This window comes from Oncorhynchus keta, chromosome 9 (genome assembly GCF_023373465.1).
Source record: "Oncorhynchus keta strain PuntledgeMale-10-30-2019 chromosome 9, Oket_V2, whole genome shotgun sequence".
NCBI classification, from domain to species: Eukaryota; Metazoa; Chordata; class Actinopteri; order Salmoniformes; family Salmonidae; genus Oncorhynchus; species Oncorhynchus keta.
Genome location: NC_068429.1, coordinates 35,484,556 through 35,502,770, shown reverse-complemented (window position 1 = coordinate 35,502,770; position 18,215 = coordinate 35,484,556). Strand labels below are relative to the sequence as shown.

Sequence of the window (18,215 nt, the reverse complement as noted above, 5' to 3'; positions counted from 1 at the left end):
TATATATATATATATATATATATATTATTTTGTATTACATTTAAACGTTGATTCAAACCAGTTTTTGCCCAGTGGGATATCTTTGTCTTGATATTGAAAGGTGAAAAAAAAAAATCAAACACTGGTATATTTCTGCCATAGCCTATATCCAAGCTGGCTCTGATCTACCAGTTGAAGTTGTTTGCTTGAGATATTGGGATGCAGTTGATGTCAGCTCCTGCTGCCTCATTTCCTACTGCTGACAGAAGATTCTTATACAATCATTTTTAGAAGTGGCAGTCTTTGAATAATCCGTAGCGTGTCCACAAGGCTGTCTGTCGGAAAGCGAAAATTCAAGCCACGTGGACAATGGAACTTGGCTAATGGATTGCATATGTGGTTCCACTGGCTAGGAACACTGTGCTGCCCTTACCAGAGAGGAGTCTGCATGGAGCGATTCAAAAAATTACTCAAAAAACAACCGTGGCCAGTACAGATGGTTCTGCTGGTCGATTGAACAGAGGGACCAACCCAGAAAGAACTACGCATATTTTCACTTTTTGGGGAACTATTGGTATGCTGAATCAAAAGTATTGGCAATTACAGCCAACGAATCAAATCCTGTTCAAATGACTAATCAACATTTCCTTCCACCTTTTTCTCTGGAAAGATAGACCATCTGTTCGATTTACTGGAAATAGGACTCTACTTATAATAAATCTATAGCATATATAACTTAACTGAAGACACATTTTATATTTGAATGCTTTAACAGGTGAATGGAAAACCACTTTGATAAGAGTACTAGCCTGCTCCAGTGAGAACAATAAAACATATTTACCATTGTTTACATGTCTTTTGAGGCTGCTTTTGTTTTTTCAATTAACATAATTTGACACTGATGTACTTTCCAAAGACAGGAAAGTTAATTGTTGTGACAAACCTCCTGCAAGTTTGTTGGAAATTTGCTCCAAATTAGTGTCTTCAGAAAGTATTCATATCCCTTGACTTATTCCACATTTTGTTGTTTTACAGCCTGAATTCAAAAAAACACACAATGCTCCATAAAGAAAACAGAAAAACGTGTTTTTAGATGTATAGATGTTTAGAATGTATTGAAAATGAAATACCGAAATGTCTTATGTAAGTATTCACACCCCTTAGTCAATACATGTTAAAATCACTTTCAGCAGCAATAACAGCTGTAACTCTGAGTACATATTTATTAAGAGCTTTGCACACCTGGATTGTACAATATTTGCACATAATTCTTTTAAAAATACTTCAAGCTCTTTCATGTTTTGTGTTGATCATTGCTAGACAGCCATTTTCAAGTCTTGACATATATATTCAAGGAAATTTAGGTCAAAACTGTAACTAGGCCACTCAGGAACATTCAATGTCATCTTGGTAAGCAACTCCAGTGTAGATTTGGCCTTGTGTTTTAAGTTATTGTCCTGCTGAAAGGTGAATTAGTCTCCCAGTATCTGTTGGAAAGCAGACTGAACCAGGTTTCTCTAGGATTTTGCCTGTGCTTAACTCTATTCCATTATTTTTATCCCAAAAAACTCCATAGTCCTAGCCGATGACAAGCACACCCATAACATGATGCAACCACCACCATGCTTGAAAATATGAAAAGTCGTACTCAGTGATATGTTGTGTTGGATTTGCCCCAAACATAATGCTTTGTATTCAGGACATGAAGTTTATTTCTTTGCCACATTTTTTGCCGTTTTACAGGCTGCATGTTTTTGAATATTTTTATTCTGTACAGGCTTCTTTCATTTCAATCTGTCATTTAGTGGTTCTGTAGCTCAGTTGGTAGAGCATGGCGCTTGTAACGCCAGGGTAGTGGGTTCGATTCCTGGGACCACCCATACGTAGAATGCATGCACACATGACTGTAAGTCGCTTTGGATAAAAGCGTCTGCTAAATGGCATATATTATTATTATTATATTATAGGTTAGTATTGTGAAGTAACTATAATGTTGTTGATCCATGCTCAGGAAAAAACTATCACAGCCATTAAACTCTAACTGTTTGGCATCAGAGTGAAATCCCTGAGCGGTTTCCTTCCTCTCTGGCAACTGAGTTAGGAAGGACTCCTGTAGCTTTGTAGTGACTGGCTGTATTGATAACTTCACCATGCTCAAAGAGATATTCAATGTCTACTTTATTTTTATTTTTTGATCTATCTGCCCTTTGCGAAGCATTGGAAAACCTCCTTGGTCTTTGTGGTTGAATCTGTGATTGAAATTCACTGCTCGCCTGAGGGACATTAAATGTAATTGTATGTGTGGGGTACAGAGATGAGCTACTCATTCAAAAATTATGTTAAACAGTATTGCACACAGTGACTCCATGCAACTTATTATGTGACTTGTTAAGACTTGCTATAACCAAGGGGTTGAATACTTATTGACTCAAGACATTTAAGCTGTTGATTTTTTTTATTAATTTGTAAAACTTTCTAAACTCATTCCACTTTGGCATTATTGGGTATTGTGTGTGTATGCTATTGACACATCTCAATTTAAATCAATTTAAAATTCAGGCTGTAACACAACGAAATGTGGAAAAAGTCAAGGGTGTGAATACTTTCTGAAGGCACTGTAAATAGTGTGCCACAAAATATTCCAAGTTTGCAAATGTTTGCCACTACTGGTGAATCTGCGGCAAACTTTTATTGCCACTAGAGGCAAACTGGTTATCATAAGCCGTTTCTGATGAACACATGAGTTCCAAGACAAGTAACCGTTGACGACCAATCAGGGAGATTAGAAAAATATTTTGGAAAATGGAAACCAAACTATTTAGCTTGCTACCTATCAAAGTGTTCAGGTGAGTGTCTAACGTATTAAACTATAAACAAAAACATTGTTGTCTAATTGATCCCCAGTTAGCAATGTCATGTTTTATGGTATAGAGTGAAACACATTTTGTTGATACCAGTTTTTATCTAACGTTAGCTATCGTACTTTTGCACAATGAATGTGATAGCTAACTAATGATTTGCGTAAACACTTATTTTTAGGTGAATACGTTTCTGTCTTTTAATGCCAATATGGATGTCAATATGCTAGTTTCACTGTTCAGTAGCATGTTAGCTAGCACAACAGTTAAGGTTACAACAATATGAGCTGATTTGACGTCAAAGCAAGACTTTACTTTTTGCAGATGGATACACCTACCCGTTGTGTTGGAAGCGGCTGCATCAACTCCCCGGAAAGATGTTTGGTGCAGACCCTCATAACGCTTTTATTGAGTGATAAATGAGCGTGTCCTCTTCAAGCTTGGCAAAGGAATGCAAATGCATGTGTTATTCTCATAAATGTAGCCAATACATTTATTCTTTGTAACAATTAGATATTTTATTGCTTTGAACTAGTAGCTAGCACATCTTGATCATGTGTTCCTTCTCTCTTGCTAGAAGCAATCAGTTACAAGACAAAATATTTTTTTGGCCTTCAATCAATCTGAGGACAGAGAATGATGTGTTCAAAGTCAAAGCTTCTTGCACACATGGCTTTGAAATGAAAGCTATCATAAATTCATTTTTGAATTGCCATATTAGGCATAACACCATTTTTGGTTGGTTTTCTTCCACGCAAGCCTTATACACCTGAGTCAGGAACCAAAGACAACTAGTAGACAACTGTATCTTAATGATGAAGTCCCCAGTCTAGATTGATTATCATAATTAGTTGATTAGTTTGAACCAATTATGCTGAGGCTTGGCTGGAGTAAAATCGTGTATACTGTGCCTTCCTTAGGAACAGTTGGCCACACATTTAAAGGGAGATTTAGTAGGCCTAAGTCCCAGTTTATGCTAGCTACATCGTTTGTTTATATAGCATTTGTAAACGGCAGAAACATTGTTTCTTTGCAGAAAAATATATAGAAATCTAGTTTCAGTGAGAAGCATACCAACACCAAAGTAACTTAGTAACAGCTGACTCTGTTTTTTCAAAAGCCGAACCCGCTCATTAGCTGCTGAATCTACCTTTAAGATGCCAAAATAGAAAATGTTTTCAGTATCCTAATTGTGTTTTTCTTTTGTGTTTTCTGAATGTTTCAGTGCATGCATTCAACAAGTTTTGGACGAAAGGGTTCAAAGTTCTCAAGTTCACTCAAAAAAGTCAATAGTTCTGAACAGGGTTTGAATTTTCTGTTTGAATTATTTCAGTGTTAATTATCTTTTAAACTTCCATTGGTTGAAAGCTATTGCTCAGTTATCACTTGGCTCATGTAAATTCTGTAGGTGTCCCTTTAAACATCCTATGGTCAATTTATGTGGAGAAGATCCAGTCTTTGCTCTTTTCTGCATTACCATGCTGATGACTTCAAGTTGTATTGGATTTATTTGTATCTGTTAAGACATTGAATACGTTGTTTAGTATATTTTGTACGTTTAGTATGTTCAGTTTTCTCTGTGAGAAGCAAGTTCATTTAAAGTTCTATGTGATCTAATTTGCATATTTGTACTGAGTTTGCTGCAAATTGGCCAAAGGTTTGCCACAACTGTTTGTTAGAAGCCTATTTTTTTCAGTAAGTGTACTGTTCCTTTTGAGAGCCCTGTAAATGTAAATAGTTCATTTTATCCCCATAGTTGTCTTTGTTGCTTATTTTAGATTGAACTAAATCCAATGGCTACTCCACTTCACAGGATCAAATGTCTGCTATTCAATTCCAAGACGGTTGGAGGGCACATTTTAGGGAAGTCAAATAATGCCTCTTGGCTCTGATTTGCCTTTAGAGAGCTTACACAAGGGATGATGTGAAGTCATGTGATGCTTGTCGGAAAGCAGATGTGCAAAGCAGACTTTTAGAATTCACTACTGGCGGACCTATTCTATAAAGTTGGATTTTTCCACAGTGTTAGGTCAATGACAAATTCTATGCCAATCTATGCAAAAATACAATGTTCATTTATTATAATTTTAGGAGGTTAAAAACAAGTGCTTTCCATATTTCACATATTTGGTCTTTTTATGTGGTTGATGAAAAGAGCTTTGTGGACACATAGACTAATCAATCTGCAATGTGCAATACTGTTGAATTAATGACTAATAAAGTGTCCAGTGTCCAATGGAAAACATTCATATTACAAAACTGTGAAAGATTTTAAAAAAATTAAAAAGCATTATATTGGTTTGCTACAATCTGTCCCCTAGTGTCACGTGTGGATATAACATTGCTCCCTTAGTTTCAGGATTCTTAGTGTACATTGTACGTTGTGTATTTTGATAGTGTACAGCAGTGTTGGCTGTGGATTGAGAGATTAGATTGTGTTCTAATGTTTTTTCATCTGGTACTGCAGTGCAGTCATGGCTACTGTGGTCAGTCGTATAAAGACGGCTAGACAGAGAAATGAAAACCATTGATTAAGATTTCCCAACCATGTATTATGTCCCTAGGCCTAGTGTTAACAACAGGGAAGTGTTTTCATTGGCATACTGCAAGAGAAGAGTAAAGGTTTAGATTTGTCCAGGGCTTTAGGGGTCAACGTGGTCATACTGCAACCAGAAGCCACAATGAAACACTCCCAATTGAAAGAACACACAGACCTCATTGTGTTTATTGCATAAAATAACTGCTACGTAAAATCATATTGCAAAGCTTGAAAATAAGATAATCACATTGCCAAAGAAGGGCCAAAAATAAAGAGGGTATTGGAAAACTATAACTGGAATATTTTGTTCAGTTTAGGTTTATGGAACTTGGGAGTGGATGTTCCAATGACATGTAAACCCATCATGCATTCCTGTTTACATTTCAGAGCTCCTCCTATGAGAAAGTTGATGTGCTGAGATTTTGGTACAATGGGTTGCACTTTCGTCAGAGTTCATCTGACAGAGTAAGTGCTATTTGTCATAAGATTTTGTTGATCTGGCAGAGGAATTTATTTTCTTATCACATACTATGAATAAAAGGCCATCAGAATCTTCCCAACTAATGTCCGACTATAAAATACTGTGTGTGTGTGTGCGGTGTTTTCTCCCAGGATATTTCTATTCCTGGGTGGGGTAATTGCAGAAAGGCATTGTGACTGTGATGTGCTTTTCCAAGACGGAAGCAGTCATTAGGAAAGTCTACACATCAGTGATTCCACCTTGATTACCCAGATAGGTCTCAACATATAAGTATTTGTAATATATCAGGGTGACATAGGTATTTACTGAGGGACCAGTTGAAATGTCAATTCATTGAGCCACTATGTATCCTAGATAAATGTATCTAAAAGAAAATTAAACATTCATATTTAATTTATAAATGCTGAATATTTGTAATTTTACTCCATGGTTAGTATTTAGGCTACACATCCTCACCTCTTTCTAATTACATTACACAAGGCCTTATGTCAGACAGTTATATAACTTCAGACAGTGCAAGAAAAACCATAACACATGGTTTTCTGTTATCCAACTCTGGAGCAGATCCATTTGGAGGGCCGGTGTCAAGTAGCCTTTCTGTCTATTTATTACATGAGCACCGGGCTTGTCTAAAAACCGAATTAGAAACTTAAAATGTTCAACTCCTCCCCACTCTTAGCGCATCTGCAAAACTCCGAACAGAACGATGTGAGGTTGCGTGGCGAACATAGCAATACTGGTGCAAGTTTTTCAGGATTTAATTTGGTGTAAATTAGACTTACTTTAATGTACTTTAGTTTCAAAGTACAAATGCTAGACCACAGAAATTAAAATATTTCATTATTAGTCATCTATTTAGTTGAACTAATTGTATTATGGGCGCGTGTAAATTTGGCATTTTTTATGCGTGTGGGCACGTATGTTTATTAATTTGGATACTGCAAACTGTCCAATCTCAGCGGCATCCACCAGAGACGAGACAAGTAAATAACCAAGTGCCAGGTACACGGCAGACAATACAATGGGCGCACAATGGTAACGTTTTTAGCCTTCTGAGTCACGGCTCGGAATATCGACCACCAAAGCAAAAAGGCGCCAATAAAGAGCAGGAGAGACCTGTCACCATCATTAGAGATGGGGAAGCTAACAAGCCTTCTGACTCCTCAAGACCGTCTCTCTCGTCTACCCACACAGTGCCCCGTGCAGGAGCGCGCCCGCGCTGGCTACCACCTCAAGTTCCAAAGCCCCCGAGGGGACAGGGCCACCAGCATCAGGATGTCCATCCAAGTGGCCATGCAGAAACTAAGGCAAATGGCACGACGAATGGGACACAGGACAAACCGTCCCCTTCCCCGAGAAGAGAAGACGTGATGGCAGGGGATGATCCTTACAACCCATACAAGACCTCCGATTCAGATTCAGATAATCCTTACTACAATTACTATGACGTGTACGAGAGTCCCAGGCGCAGAGAGAGACCTGGATATGGCACAAGGTACCATCAGAACGGTAAGACTGGACTATTGGACAGCGTGTTTGAAGGGTTGGAATTTGGAATGCATTTGCAGCAGTGCCGGAATATTTTGTCCAGTAGCCCACATGTAGCTGTAAAAGATTAAAAATATACGGTTTGTGTCAGTTTTTTCTTGATATAACAATAATTTGTGATTAAAACAAATGCATCCCCTCTAGGTCTGCCTGATCTTGTACCAGACGCATACTACATTCAAGCCTCCGTATATGTCCAGAGAGTTCCAATGTACAACCTCAGATGTGCAAACGAAGAGAATTGCTTGTCAAGGTATTATTGGAACAAACTCTGTGGGATTTAAAGAAGGTTATTGTCCAACAACTTGTGAGTCAGAATGTGTGTGAATCGTAACACTTGAGTGTTTGCGGTTTTGGTTTACCCTAGAGCAGCATACACATCCCACTGGGCGCTAACTGGTTGAATCTAATTTAATGTCATTTCAAAGTTGGAAAAAGTATCCTATTGTCATACTTGAGTAAAAGTTAAGATACCTTAATAGAAAATGACTCAAGTAAAAGTGTAAAAATATTCGTTTTAAGTATCAAAAGTAAATGTAATTGCTAAAAATATATTTAAGTGTCAGTTTACTTAAGTATAAATGGGCTGTACTTGGCTTGTGTGGTCTGCGGTTGTGAGGCCGGTTGGACTACTGCCAAATTCTCTAATACAACGTTGGAGGCAGTTTATGGTAGAGAAATTAACATTTAATTATCTGGCAACAGCTCGGGTGGACATTCCTGAAGTCAGCATGCCAATTGTATGCTCCCTCAACTTGAGACATCTGTGGCATTGTGTTTTCTGACAAAACTGCACATTTTAGAGTGATCTTTTATTGTCCCCAGCACAAGGTGCCCCTGTGTTATGATCATGCTGTTTAATCAGCTTCTTGATATGCCACACCTGTCAGGTAAATTGATTATTTTGGCAAAGGAGTAATGCTCACTACCAGAGATGTCAACACATTTGTGCAAAATAATTGAGCTGAATAAGCTTTTTGTGCATATGGAAAATCTGGGATTTTTTATTTTAACTCATGAAACATGGGACCAACACTTTACATGTTGCGTTTTTATTTTTGTTCAGTGTATATAGGCCAAGGGTTTTAAGCATTTGTTGATTTCAAATCTAATCTTCAAGTTATTCATTAATATGTTGGTTTCATGTCTCCATCTCAACCAAATATCAAAGTTAAAGAATAGTACTAAATCAAACTTAATTTAAAGTGCATTTAAAGTTTGATTAGATTTAGTCCTATTCTTTAACTTACATTTTTGGTTGAGATGGAGACAAACTGGATATTGAATTGTGTTTGGTTGTCAATGCAACTAAATATCAACATTTGAAGGAGATGTATCGTCTGCTTGGATAGTTCCATATCTGCCACTAATCTATTCTGCCTTCAATTCCAGTTGGTTTACAAATGAATAATTTCATTGCAACCAAAAATGGTGAATAGGACTAACTCAAATGAAATCAAACTTTAAATGTACTTTAAATAAAGTATGATTTGATTCATTTTCTTTAACTGTGATTCTTGGTTGAGACGGAGACGTGACTTCAACATATAAATGATTCATTTGTAGACATACTGGAATTTGTTGACAACAACACAATATAATTTCTGAAATACATTAAATAGCCTATTAACTTTTTGACAAGTTAACAAATTACATGTTGGATTCAAGTCTCCAAGTAAACCAAAAATAAAAGATAAAGAATAGGATTAAGCCAGTGGCTCAGATTAAACTATCCAAGCATTAGATATCCTTTAAATGTTGGTATTTGGTAGTGTTGTCAACAAGACACAATTCAATAATATTTTCGTAATACAGGAAATAGCCTTAAATTGAGACTCTTACAAACTAATGTAACAGTATTTATTCTACCTTAAAATGAGTAATACATCCATGACCACATTGAGGTTAGCCTACTGTAACTATAAATGTCTTATGTAATCATAGGTGTGCATGTTCGAGATATCATGCAAAGGTCGTAGGTCTGACCTTCACAATTGCTGTAATAATCTTGAACAGCATTGATCCCTTGCACTATGTACTTTTAATGTAATCACAACTGCTATACAGGTCATTTGGTTGTGCTATTAGGGATAGTTCACCCAAATTACAAAATTGCATATTGGTTCCCTTACCCTGTAAGTTAGTGGTCACCAACCAGTCGATCGCGATCCAAGGCATTCCTAATCGACTGCCAAATATTTCTGTAAAAAAAACAACAAAGATAACGCCTTAGGTTCCTGTTTTTTTTGTATTTGTCTCGAGCTCTTGGCGGTAGATGCACCCAATTCAGCTTCCCTGCGCTCCGGATAGGTGAAGTGATCCAATGTTGAACCATTTCATGTGTCTGCAGGTACAAACTCTACCTTCTCAGCAGGCCCAGAGAACAAATCAAGTGCACTATAGGCCTACCGCTGGCCAATCGGATGGCTCACGATTACCATGTCTGCAGTAAAGTAGCAGGCTTAAAAGAAAGCTACAGCAAAATTGTCACTTAGATTACAAATCTTTTAAAACCATGACTAGAGAGAGACTGTCAACGAACACAGCAAATAGCTGCTGTTTTGAGTGAGTTTAAGTTCTTACTCAGCACTGTCAACACTTTTTATCCAACACTTTTATAGGCTATCAAAATGCGTGCTCTTCCTACTTCCACTCGCAGTACAACCAACACTGCAGCTGTAATGAGTAGGAAAGTGTATAGATAGGCCTGCGTTATTATTAGATTAATATTTAACTTTCGCTGTTCATAGGTTTTAACACCATGAATTTGTGTATGAGGCAGGAATAATGTGGTGGGACTTGAGTTTCGCTATCAGCTGGAAGACACACTTTTTTTGGTCAGTGTCAGCAAAGGAAAGGGAGAGCGGAGGGGCGGACTCCAGTCTCCTACTCTCTCCCTCCACTGAGACTGACCATCAGATGCAGGCATCATCAGCCCAGTAAATATTAAAATGTACGCTCACACAGCTGTGCCTCACAAGTAATACAACAACTGATCTATTACCAATGTGATCATATAGCCTACCTCAAATTTGATATGTAATTTTTAAAAATTGTGCGAACTACAACGCATTGGCAGGGCATTTCAAGCAAAGCCAATATACAGTGATAATGTATTGGGCCTATAACGTAATGCACAAACCTCATTGCTGCAGAACTGTTTACTGTTTTTAATAGGTTAATGTGTCATAGGCTTACGTTTTTTAAGTTATGTAAAATAAAACATCTTAGCGTTATATCTCAGCTTGCATTTTGACTCAGAAACTGATCTTGACTTAGAAAAGGTAAGTCTATGACAGCAATCATGATGAAAGTAATTCATGCTTTGGTTTAGTTTCCCTGGCACTGTTTCCACATGCTAACATTTTAACATTTGTTGCACAAATCCCATTCAAGTCATGGGACTGATATAACAGTGCCAAGGACATTAAACCAAAGCATGAATTGCTGTAATACCTTGTCCTTGGACTGCTTACAGGGTTAGGAAACCAATGTGTCATTTTGTAATTTGGGTGAACTGTCCCTTTAAGTTGTTATAACTGACGTTGTATTACCATTTTACTTTGTGCCTTTAAATGGTTGAAAGTGCAGTGATAGCACATTTAAGTGACAACTAAACCAAAAATCAAACATTGTTTTTCTATTGGAATTTGGTTGTGCTTATAGATGGTTGAAAGCATTGTGATAAAACATTGGGAACTCAGCAAACTTCTGTTTGTATTTTTGAGTGGTTGAATAAAGGTTGAAATCTCATTGATCAACATCAATGAAATATTACCCAAATGTCCATGTTGAAATGACATGGTGTGCCCAGTGGGATGTATTTTGTGGATAAATAGAATCCTGCCACCAATTGGGTGGAGTGGTAGAATTCAACAAATCATTTAAACGCTCTGCAGTTTACATGGAAAAATCATCACTAGCCCAGACTCTAAACTCATTATCAAAACTAACCCAAACAGCCATATCCTTTTTGAAAGGAACCACTCCTCCCTCTTCCAAACCTTTCCCAGAAATGTAAGATCATACGCTTTCCTAAAAAGGAGGTAGTGTATATGGCTTATAAATGCACTCGATCCCATTCTGTGTCCAAAGTGTATTCAGTTCTGTATTCAAGTGTATTGTTGTTTTGGGGGGGCAGTTCGGCTTACAGCGCCAGAGACTATGACACCCGGATGCTGCTGAGGTTCCCACAACGTGTGAAGAACCAGGGGACGGCTGACTTCCTGCCAAGCAGACCCCGCTACTCCTGGGAATGGCACAGTTGTCACCAGTAAGTCTCAATGTCTATTTGTCTATATGCCTTTCCACCTTGCTCTGGAAATGTGTGTTTCTCTGTCTCCATCTCTGTCTGCCATTTACACAAACACTTTTCTTTCACTCTTTCTTATTTCTTCTCTCACACAGTGGATTAATGTCCATATTTTGGTCAGCAACATACTGATCTCATCAGACAGATTGGTCTGGCAATATATAGCAATGCAAAAGTCTGTCAATGTTTTTGACTCCAATTTCCACTTCAAAATAGTTGACTCAAACCCATAACTTCTGCTGCATATGAGGAATGTGATGCTGGATGTGTAGCCAGAACCTTCAGAGGGAAAAGTCTCTAACCTTGTCTTAATGAATAGATTCAAAAGTATCTTGATTCCACAGAAGTCTGCATTTCACATTACCTCAGCTCATAGCTATACTCTGAAGTAAGTCACATACTGTACCAACATCAAGTATGGGTTACATCGACCTACATCCTGCAGCTTGTTTTTGTACAACTGATTTGTTTGTCTCAGCCTCATTGACTGTACCTGTACCTGAAACCGTATAAAATGCACTAAGACCACACTCAGTCAGCTGTATAAGGAAATAAGCAAACAGGAAACCACTCCCCCAGAGGCGGCACTCCTAGTGGCCAGAGACTTTAATGCAGGGAAACTTAAATCAGTTCTACCAAATTTCGTTAAATGTGCAACCAGAGGGAAAAAAATTCTAGATCACCTGTACTCCACACACAGAGACGCTTACAAAGATCTCCCTCGCCCTCTATTTGGTAAATCCAACCACAACTCTATCCTCCTTATTCCTGCTTACAAGCAAAAATTAAAGCAGGAAGCACCAGTGACTCGGTCTATAAAAAAGTGGTCAGATGAAGCTGATGCTACACTACAGGACTGTTTTGCTATCAGACTGGAACATGTTCCGGGATTCTTCCGATGGCATTGAGAAGTACACCTCATCGGTCACTGGCTTTATCAATAAGTGCATCGAGGACGTCGTCTCCACAGTGACTGTACGTACATACCCCAACCAGAAGCCATATATTACAGGCAACATTCGCACTGAGCTAAAGGGTAGAGCTGCCACTTTCAAGATGAGGGACTTTAACCCAGAAGCTTATAAGAAATCCTACTATGCCCTGCGACGAACCATCAAACAGGCAACGCGTCAATACAGGGCTAAGATTGAATCATGCTCCAACGCTCATCTTATGTGGAAGGGCTTGAAAACTATTTCAGACTATAAAGGGAAGCACAGCCGCGAGCTGCCCAGTGACACGAGCCTACCAGATGAGCTAAATCACTTCTATGCTCGCTTCGAGGCAAGCAACGCTGAGACATGCATGAGTGGATCAGCTGTTCCAGACGACTGTGTGATCACGCTCTCCGTAGTCGTCGTAAGACCTTTAAACAGGTCAACATTCACAAGGCTGCGGGGCCAGACAGATTACCCGGACGTGTGCTCCGGGCATGTGCTGACCAACTGGCAGGTGTCTTCACAGACATTTTCAACATGTCCCTAATTCAGTCTGTAATACCAACATGTTTCAAGCAGACCACCATAGTCCCTGTGCCCAAGAGCACAAAGGAAACCTGCCTAAATGACTACAGACCCGTAGCACTCACGTCCGTAGCCATGAAGTGCTTTGAAAGGCTGGCAATGGCTCACATCAACACCATTATCCCAGAAACCCTAGACCCACTCCAATTTGCATACCGCCCAAACAGATCCACAGATGATGCAATCTCTATTGCACTCCACACTGCCCTTTCCCACCTGGACAAAAGGAACACTTACATGAGAATGCTATTCATTGACTACAGCTCAGCGTTCAACACCATAGTACCCTCAAAGCTCATCACTAAGCTAAGGATCCTGGGACTACACACCTTCCAATACAACTGGATCATGAACTTCCTGACGGGCGGCCCCCAGGTGGTGAGGGTAGGTAGCAACACATCTGCCTCACTGATCCTCAACACTGGAGCCCCCCAGGGGTGCGTGCTCAGTCCCCTCCTGTACTCCCCGTTCACCCACGACTGCATGGCCAAGTGCGACTCCAACACCATCATTAGGTTTGCAGACGACACAACAGTGGTAGGCCTGATCACCGACAACGAGACAGCCTATAGGGAGGAGATCAGAGACCTGGCCGGGTGGTGCAAGAATAACAACCTATCCCTCAACGTAACCAAGGCTAAGGAGATGATTGTGGACTACAGGAAAAGGAGGACCGAGCACGCCCCCATTCTTGTCGACGGGGCTGTAGTGGAGCAGGTTGAGAGCTTCAAGTTCCTTGGTGTCCACATCACCAACAAACTAGAATGGTCCAAACACACCAAGACCGTCATGAAGAGGGCACGTCAAAGCCTATTCCCCCTCTGGAAACTAAAAAGATTTGGCATAGGTCCTGAGATCCTCAAAAGGTTCTACAGCTGCAACATCAAGAGCATCATCCTGACTGGTTACATCACTGCCTGGTACGGCAATTACTTGGCCTCTGACCGCAAGGCACTACAGAGTGTAGTGCGTACGGCCCAGTACATCACTGGGGCTAAGCTGCCTGACATCCAGGAACTCTACACCAGGCGGTGTCAGAGGAAGGCCCTAAAAATTGTCAAAAACCCTAGCCACCACAGTCAGACTGTTCTTTCTACTACCGCATGTCAAGCGGTACTGTGCCAAGTCTAGGATAAAAAGGCTTCAACAGTTTTTACCCCCAAGCCATAAGACTCCTGAACAGGTAATCAAATGGCTACCTGGACTTCTGGCATTGTGTGCCCCCTCCCAACCCCTCTTTTACGCTACTTCTACTCTCTGTTCACCATATATGCATAGTCACTTTAACCATATCTACATGTAAATACTACCTCAATTAGCCCGACTAACCGGTGTCTGTATGTAGCCTCACTACTTTTATAGCCTCGCTACTGTATGTAGCCTCGCTACTGTTATTTTTCACTGTTTTTATTTCTTTACTTACCTATTGTTCACCTAATACCTTTTTTGCACTATTGGTTAGAGCCTGTAAGTAAGCATTTCACTGTAAGGTCTGTTGTATTCGGCGCACGTGACAAACTTTGATTTGATGTATTTCTCTGCATTGGAACAACATTATTTTCTCAGTTTTCTACCTACATGTTTGATTGAATGCCAGCCAAAGTGATTGAAGCAGTTATTTAAACACTGATCAAACTCCATTGTCCTGCTTCTCTCTAGGCATTACCATAGCATGGATGAGTTCAGCCACTATGACCTGCTGGATTCAGGTGGGAGGAGTGTTGCTGAGGGACACAAGGCCAGCTTCTGCCTGGAGGACAGCTCCTGTGACTATGGCTACTACAGACGCTTTGCCTGCACCTCACACACCCAGGTTACCGACACAACACGTGTTGCTTTATGTCATGTTGACCAATCGAATCAAAAAGGGACATCCAACTTTTACTATTTTTCTGTAGATTGTATGGCTGTTCAGAACCAGGCTATGATATCCAGCAGAGATGCTTACTTACAGATGAATACTATTGTCTGTAATGGCATGAGAGAGCTGCTTACTGTTTTCTAATCATAGGGCCTGAGTCCAGGATGTTATGATACCTATAACGCAGACATCGACTGCCAGTGGATCGATATTACAGATGTGAAACCTGGGAACTACGTCCTGAAGGTTTGTCACAAAAACAGATGACATTATTGGCACTTTGGTGCTGAACAATGTGTCCCAAGGTATTCAAACAACAGCTCTGAGAAGCAAAAAGGCTGATTTGAAATTCCTTGACTGTGTTCGGAATCAATGTTTATCCGTCCCCTGTTACGACTCTGCAACTGTTTTAGACCACATTTTCATTGTCTTTATGAAATATGGAACATTTGTACTCACCCCTTTCTTTCTGTCTTTTAGATCAGTGTGAACCCCAGCTATCAGGTTCCAGAGTCTGACTACAGCAACAACATTGTGCGCTGTGAAGTTCGCTATACTGGCAACTATGCCTATGTTTCAGGATGTCACATCTCACAGTGAGTCTTAAAACTCTCTCATTCTACAAACTATTGAGCATGTTTTTTAGTGCAGGAGTCAGGACTAGGCATAGGTCTGGGAAACGGGCCCATGATGCTTCAACACGTGATTTCTCATAACTCACATTACAAGATATATTATGCTGTGTGTGACGAAATGCTTTCTTCTTTTCTTCTCAGATATTAAGAGGGGGAAGTAATTCTCCAAACCACTGAAGCATTTCTGTAAACTCCATGACAGCCAAGAAAACATCTTGAACAAAATGTGGACACGCATGGCTAACTGAAAATGTGTAAGAATGGTCATACTCTTGTTAAGTTGGCCTTTGTTTTTCAGGTTCATTAAACATGTTTTTCTCAAGCCATTCTATAAGTGCAATAAAGTAATAATTGCATTTATAGGTTTCATTATACTACATTACAATAGTTTAGACATGTTTTAAATGGTGTAAATCAAATAAATGGAATTTCAGACGTTCAAAGCTCACAAGTGAGAAATTGCTTGTTTTTACATATCAATTACACAATATTCAGCACCACATTGTATGCCATTTTTCTTCAGCTTGCTTTAAGAGCACAGAATGTGCATAGTAAGATGCAGATTGCAACCATGCCATTTCCCTCATCATTTTATGTCAAACATATCATCAAACATCTCATCCCTTTCACCCTGTTATTGTTAATATTATTATATACATTTGCTTGCGATTTAGTAGCTTGTACAGTTGAAGTCGGAAGTTTACATACATCTTAGCCAAATACATTTAAACTCAGTTTTTCACGATTCCTGACATTTAATCCTCGTAAAAATTCCCTGTCTTAGGTCAGTTAGGATCACTAATTTATTTTAAGAATGTGAAATGTCAGAATAATAGTAGAGAGAATGATTTATTTCAGCTTTTATTTCTTTCATCACATTCCCAGTGGGTCAGAAGTTTACATACACTCAATTAGTATTTGGTAGCATTGCCTTTAAATTGTTTAACTTGGGTCAAACACTTCGGGTAGCCTTCCACAAGCTTCTCACAATAAGTTGGGTGAATTTTGGCCCATTCCTCCTGACAGAGCTGGTGTAACTGAGTCAGGTTTGTATCCTAAATTTTCTTTGATTGAGGTCAGGGCTTCGTGATGGCCACTCCAATACCTTGACTTTGCCACAACTTTGGAAGTATGCTTGGGGTCATTATCCATTTGGAAGACCCATTTGCAACCAAGCTTCAACTTCCTGATTGATGTCTTGAGATGTTGCTTCAATATATCCACATAATTGCCCTTCCTCATGATGCCATCTATTTTGTGACGTACTCCAGTCCCTCCCTCAGCAAAGCACCCCCACATGATGCTGCCACCCCCGTGTTTTATGGTTGGGATGGTGTTCTTCGGCTTGCAAGCCTCCCCCTTTTTCCTCAAAACATAGCGATGGTCATTATGGCCAAACAGTTCTATTTTTGTTTGATCAAACCAGAGGACATTTCTCCAAAAAGTATGATCTTTGTCCCCATGTGCAGTTGCAAACCGTAGTCTGACTTTTTTTATGGCGGTTTTGGAGCAGTGGCTTCTTCCTTGCTGAGCGGCCTTTCAGGTTATGTCGATATAGGACTTGTTTTACTCAAGCATCTTCACAGTTCTTTGCTGTTGTTCTTGGATTGATTTTCACTTTTTGCACCAAAGTACGTTCATCTCTAGGAGACAGAACACATCTCCTCCCTGAGCGGTGTGACGGCTGTGTGGTCCCACGGTGTTTATACTTGCGTACTATTGTTTGTAGAGAAGAACGTGGTACCTTCAGGTGTTTGGAAATTGCTCCCAAGGATGAACCAGACTTGTGGAGGTCTACACATTTTTTTCTGAGGTCTTGGCAGATTTCTTTTGATTTTCCCATGATGTCAAGCAAAGAGGCACTGATTTTGAAGGTAGGCCATGAAATACGTCCACAGGTACAACTCCAATTTACTCAAATGATGTCAATTAGCCAATCAGAAGCTTCTAAAGCCATGACATTTTCTGAATTTTCCAAGCTGTTTAAATGCACAGTCAACTTAGTGTATGTAAACTTCTGATCCACTGGAATTGTGATACAGTGAAATAATCTGTCTGTAAACAATTGTTGGAAAAAATATTTGTCATGCACAAAGTAGATGTCCTAACCGATTTGCCAAAACTATAGTTTGTTAACAAGAAATGTGTGGAGTGGTTGAAAAGGGAGTTTGAATGACTTCAACCTAAGTGTATGTAAAAGTCTGACTTCAACTGTATGTTTACAACTTAAATTCAAGGTTACTTCTGAATATTTTTATGACCCTAAGGGTTTGAAAATGATTAGATATAAGCAAGTACATACTGCGCCCGTGCTCTAAAACATTAGTTGTGTTGTGAAATGCTTGTGCTTATGGTTAGTCTGCTAGCGGTCTCTTTTATCCTGTTTGATATTTATGCAATGAAAGAAGATAACTGCAACGTTTTGATGTATTCCAGAAAATCTACTTGAATAAATCATTGACATTCATTGTGATTTTGT

At 39.4% G+C, this 18,215-nt stretch overlaps 2 protein-coding genes across 7 annotated transcripts in view; one reads left to right on the top strand and one right to left on the bottom strand.

Moving 5' to 3' along the window:
• Window positions 1-18,215, bottom strand: part of sftpba (surfactant protein Ba) — a 49,144-nt gene that overhangs the window by 20,212 nt on the left and 10,717 nt on the right. Inside the window, exons 2-3 of one of the 6 annotated variants that reach the window (XM_035776201.1) lie at window positions 9,538-9,606; window positions 3,176-3,276 (exon numbers count right to left, since the gene is read on the bottom strand). The exons of 2 other annotated variants lie outside the window; for them this stretch is intronic. Coding sequence is in view for 1 of the 4 variants with exons in the window: in XM_035776199.1 (XP_035632092.1) it covers window positions 9,538-9,583 (46 nt within the window). In the remaining 3 variants the exon portion in view is untranslated. Of the gene's footprint in view, window positions 1-3,175; window positions 5,967-9,537; window positions 9,607-18,215 lie in introns of those variants that run through there. 3 more of the 6 variants (XM_035776199.1, XM_035776202.1, XM_052525739.1) reach the window with 3 other exon arrangements.
• Window positions 6,498-18,209, top strand: LOC118387632 (protein-lysine 6-oxidase-like). Its single transcript, XM_035776197.2, has 7 exons — window positions 6,498-7,366; window positions 7,550-7,658; window positions 11,547-11,678; window positions 14,900-15,053; window positions 15,252-15,347; window positions 15,582-15,697; window positions 15,878-18,209. Exons 1-7 carry the CDS (start codon window positions 6,733-6,735, stop codon window positions 15,882-15,884), a joined length of 1,248 nt encoding a protein of 415 aa, XP_035632090.1. The 5' UTR covers window positions 6,498-6,732; the 3' UTR covers window positions 15,885-18,209.

Coding starts and splice junctions, on each gene's coding strand:
- LOC118387632 (XM_035776197.2), top strand. CDS start 6,733: ATGGGCGCGTGTAAATTTGGCATTTTTTATGCGTGTGGGCACGTATGT. Junction 11,679..14,899: donor GAATGGCACAGTTGTCACCA/GTAAGTCTCAAT, acceptor GCTTCTCTCTAG/GCATTACCATAGCATGGATG. Junction 15,348..15,581: donor CTGGGAACTACGTCCTGAAG/GTTTGTCACAAA, acceptor TCTGTCTTTTAG/ATCAGTGTGAACCCCAGCTA.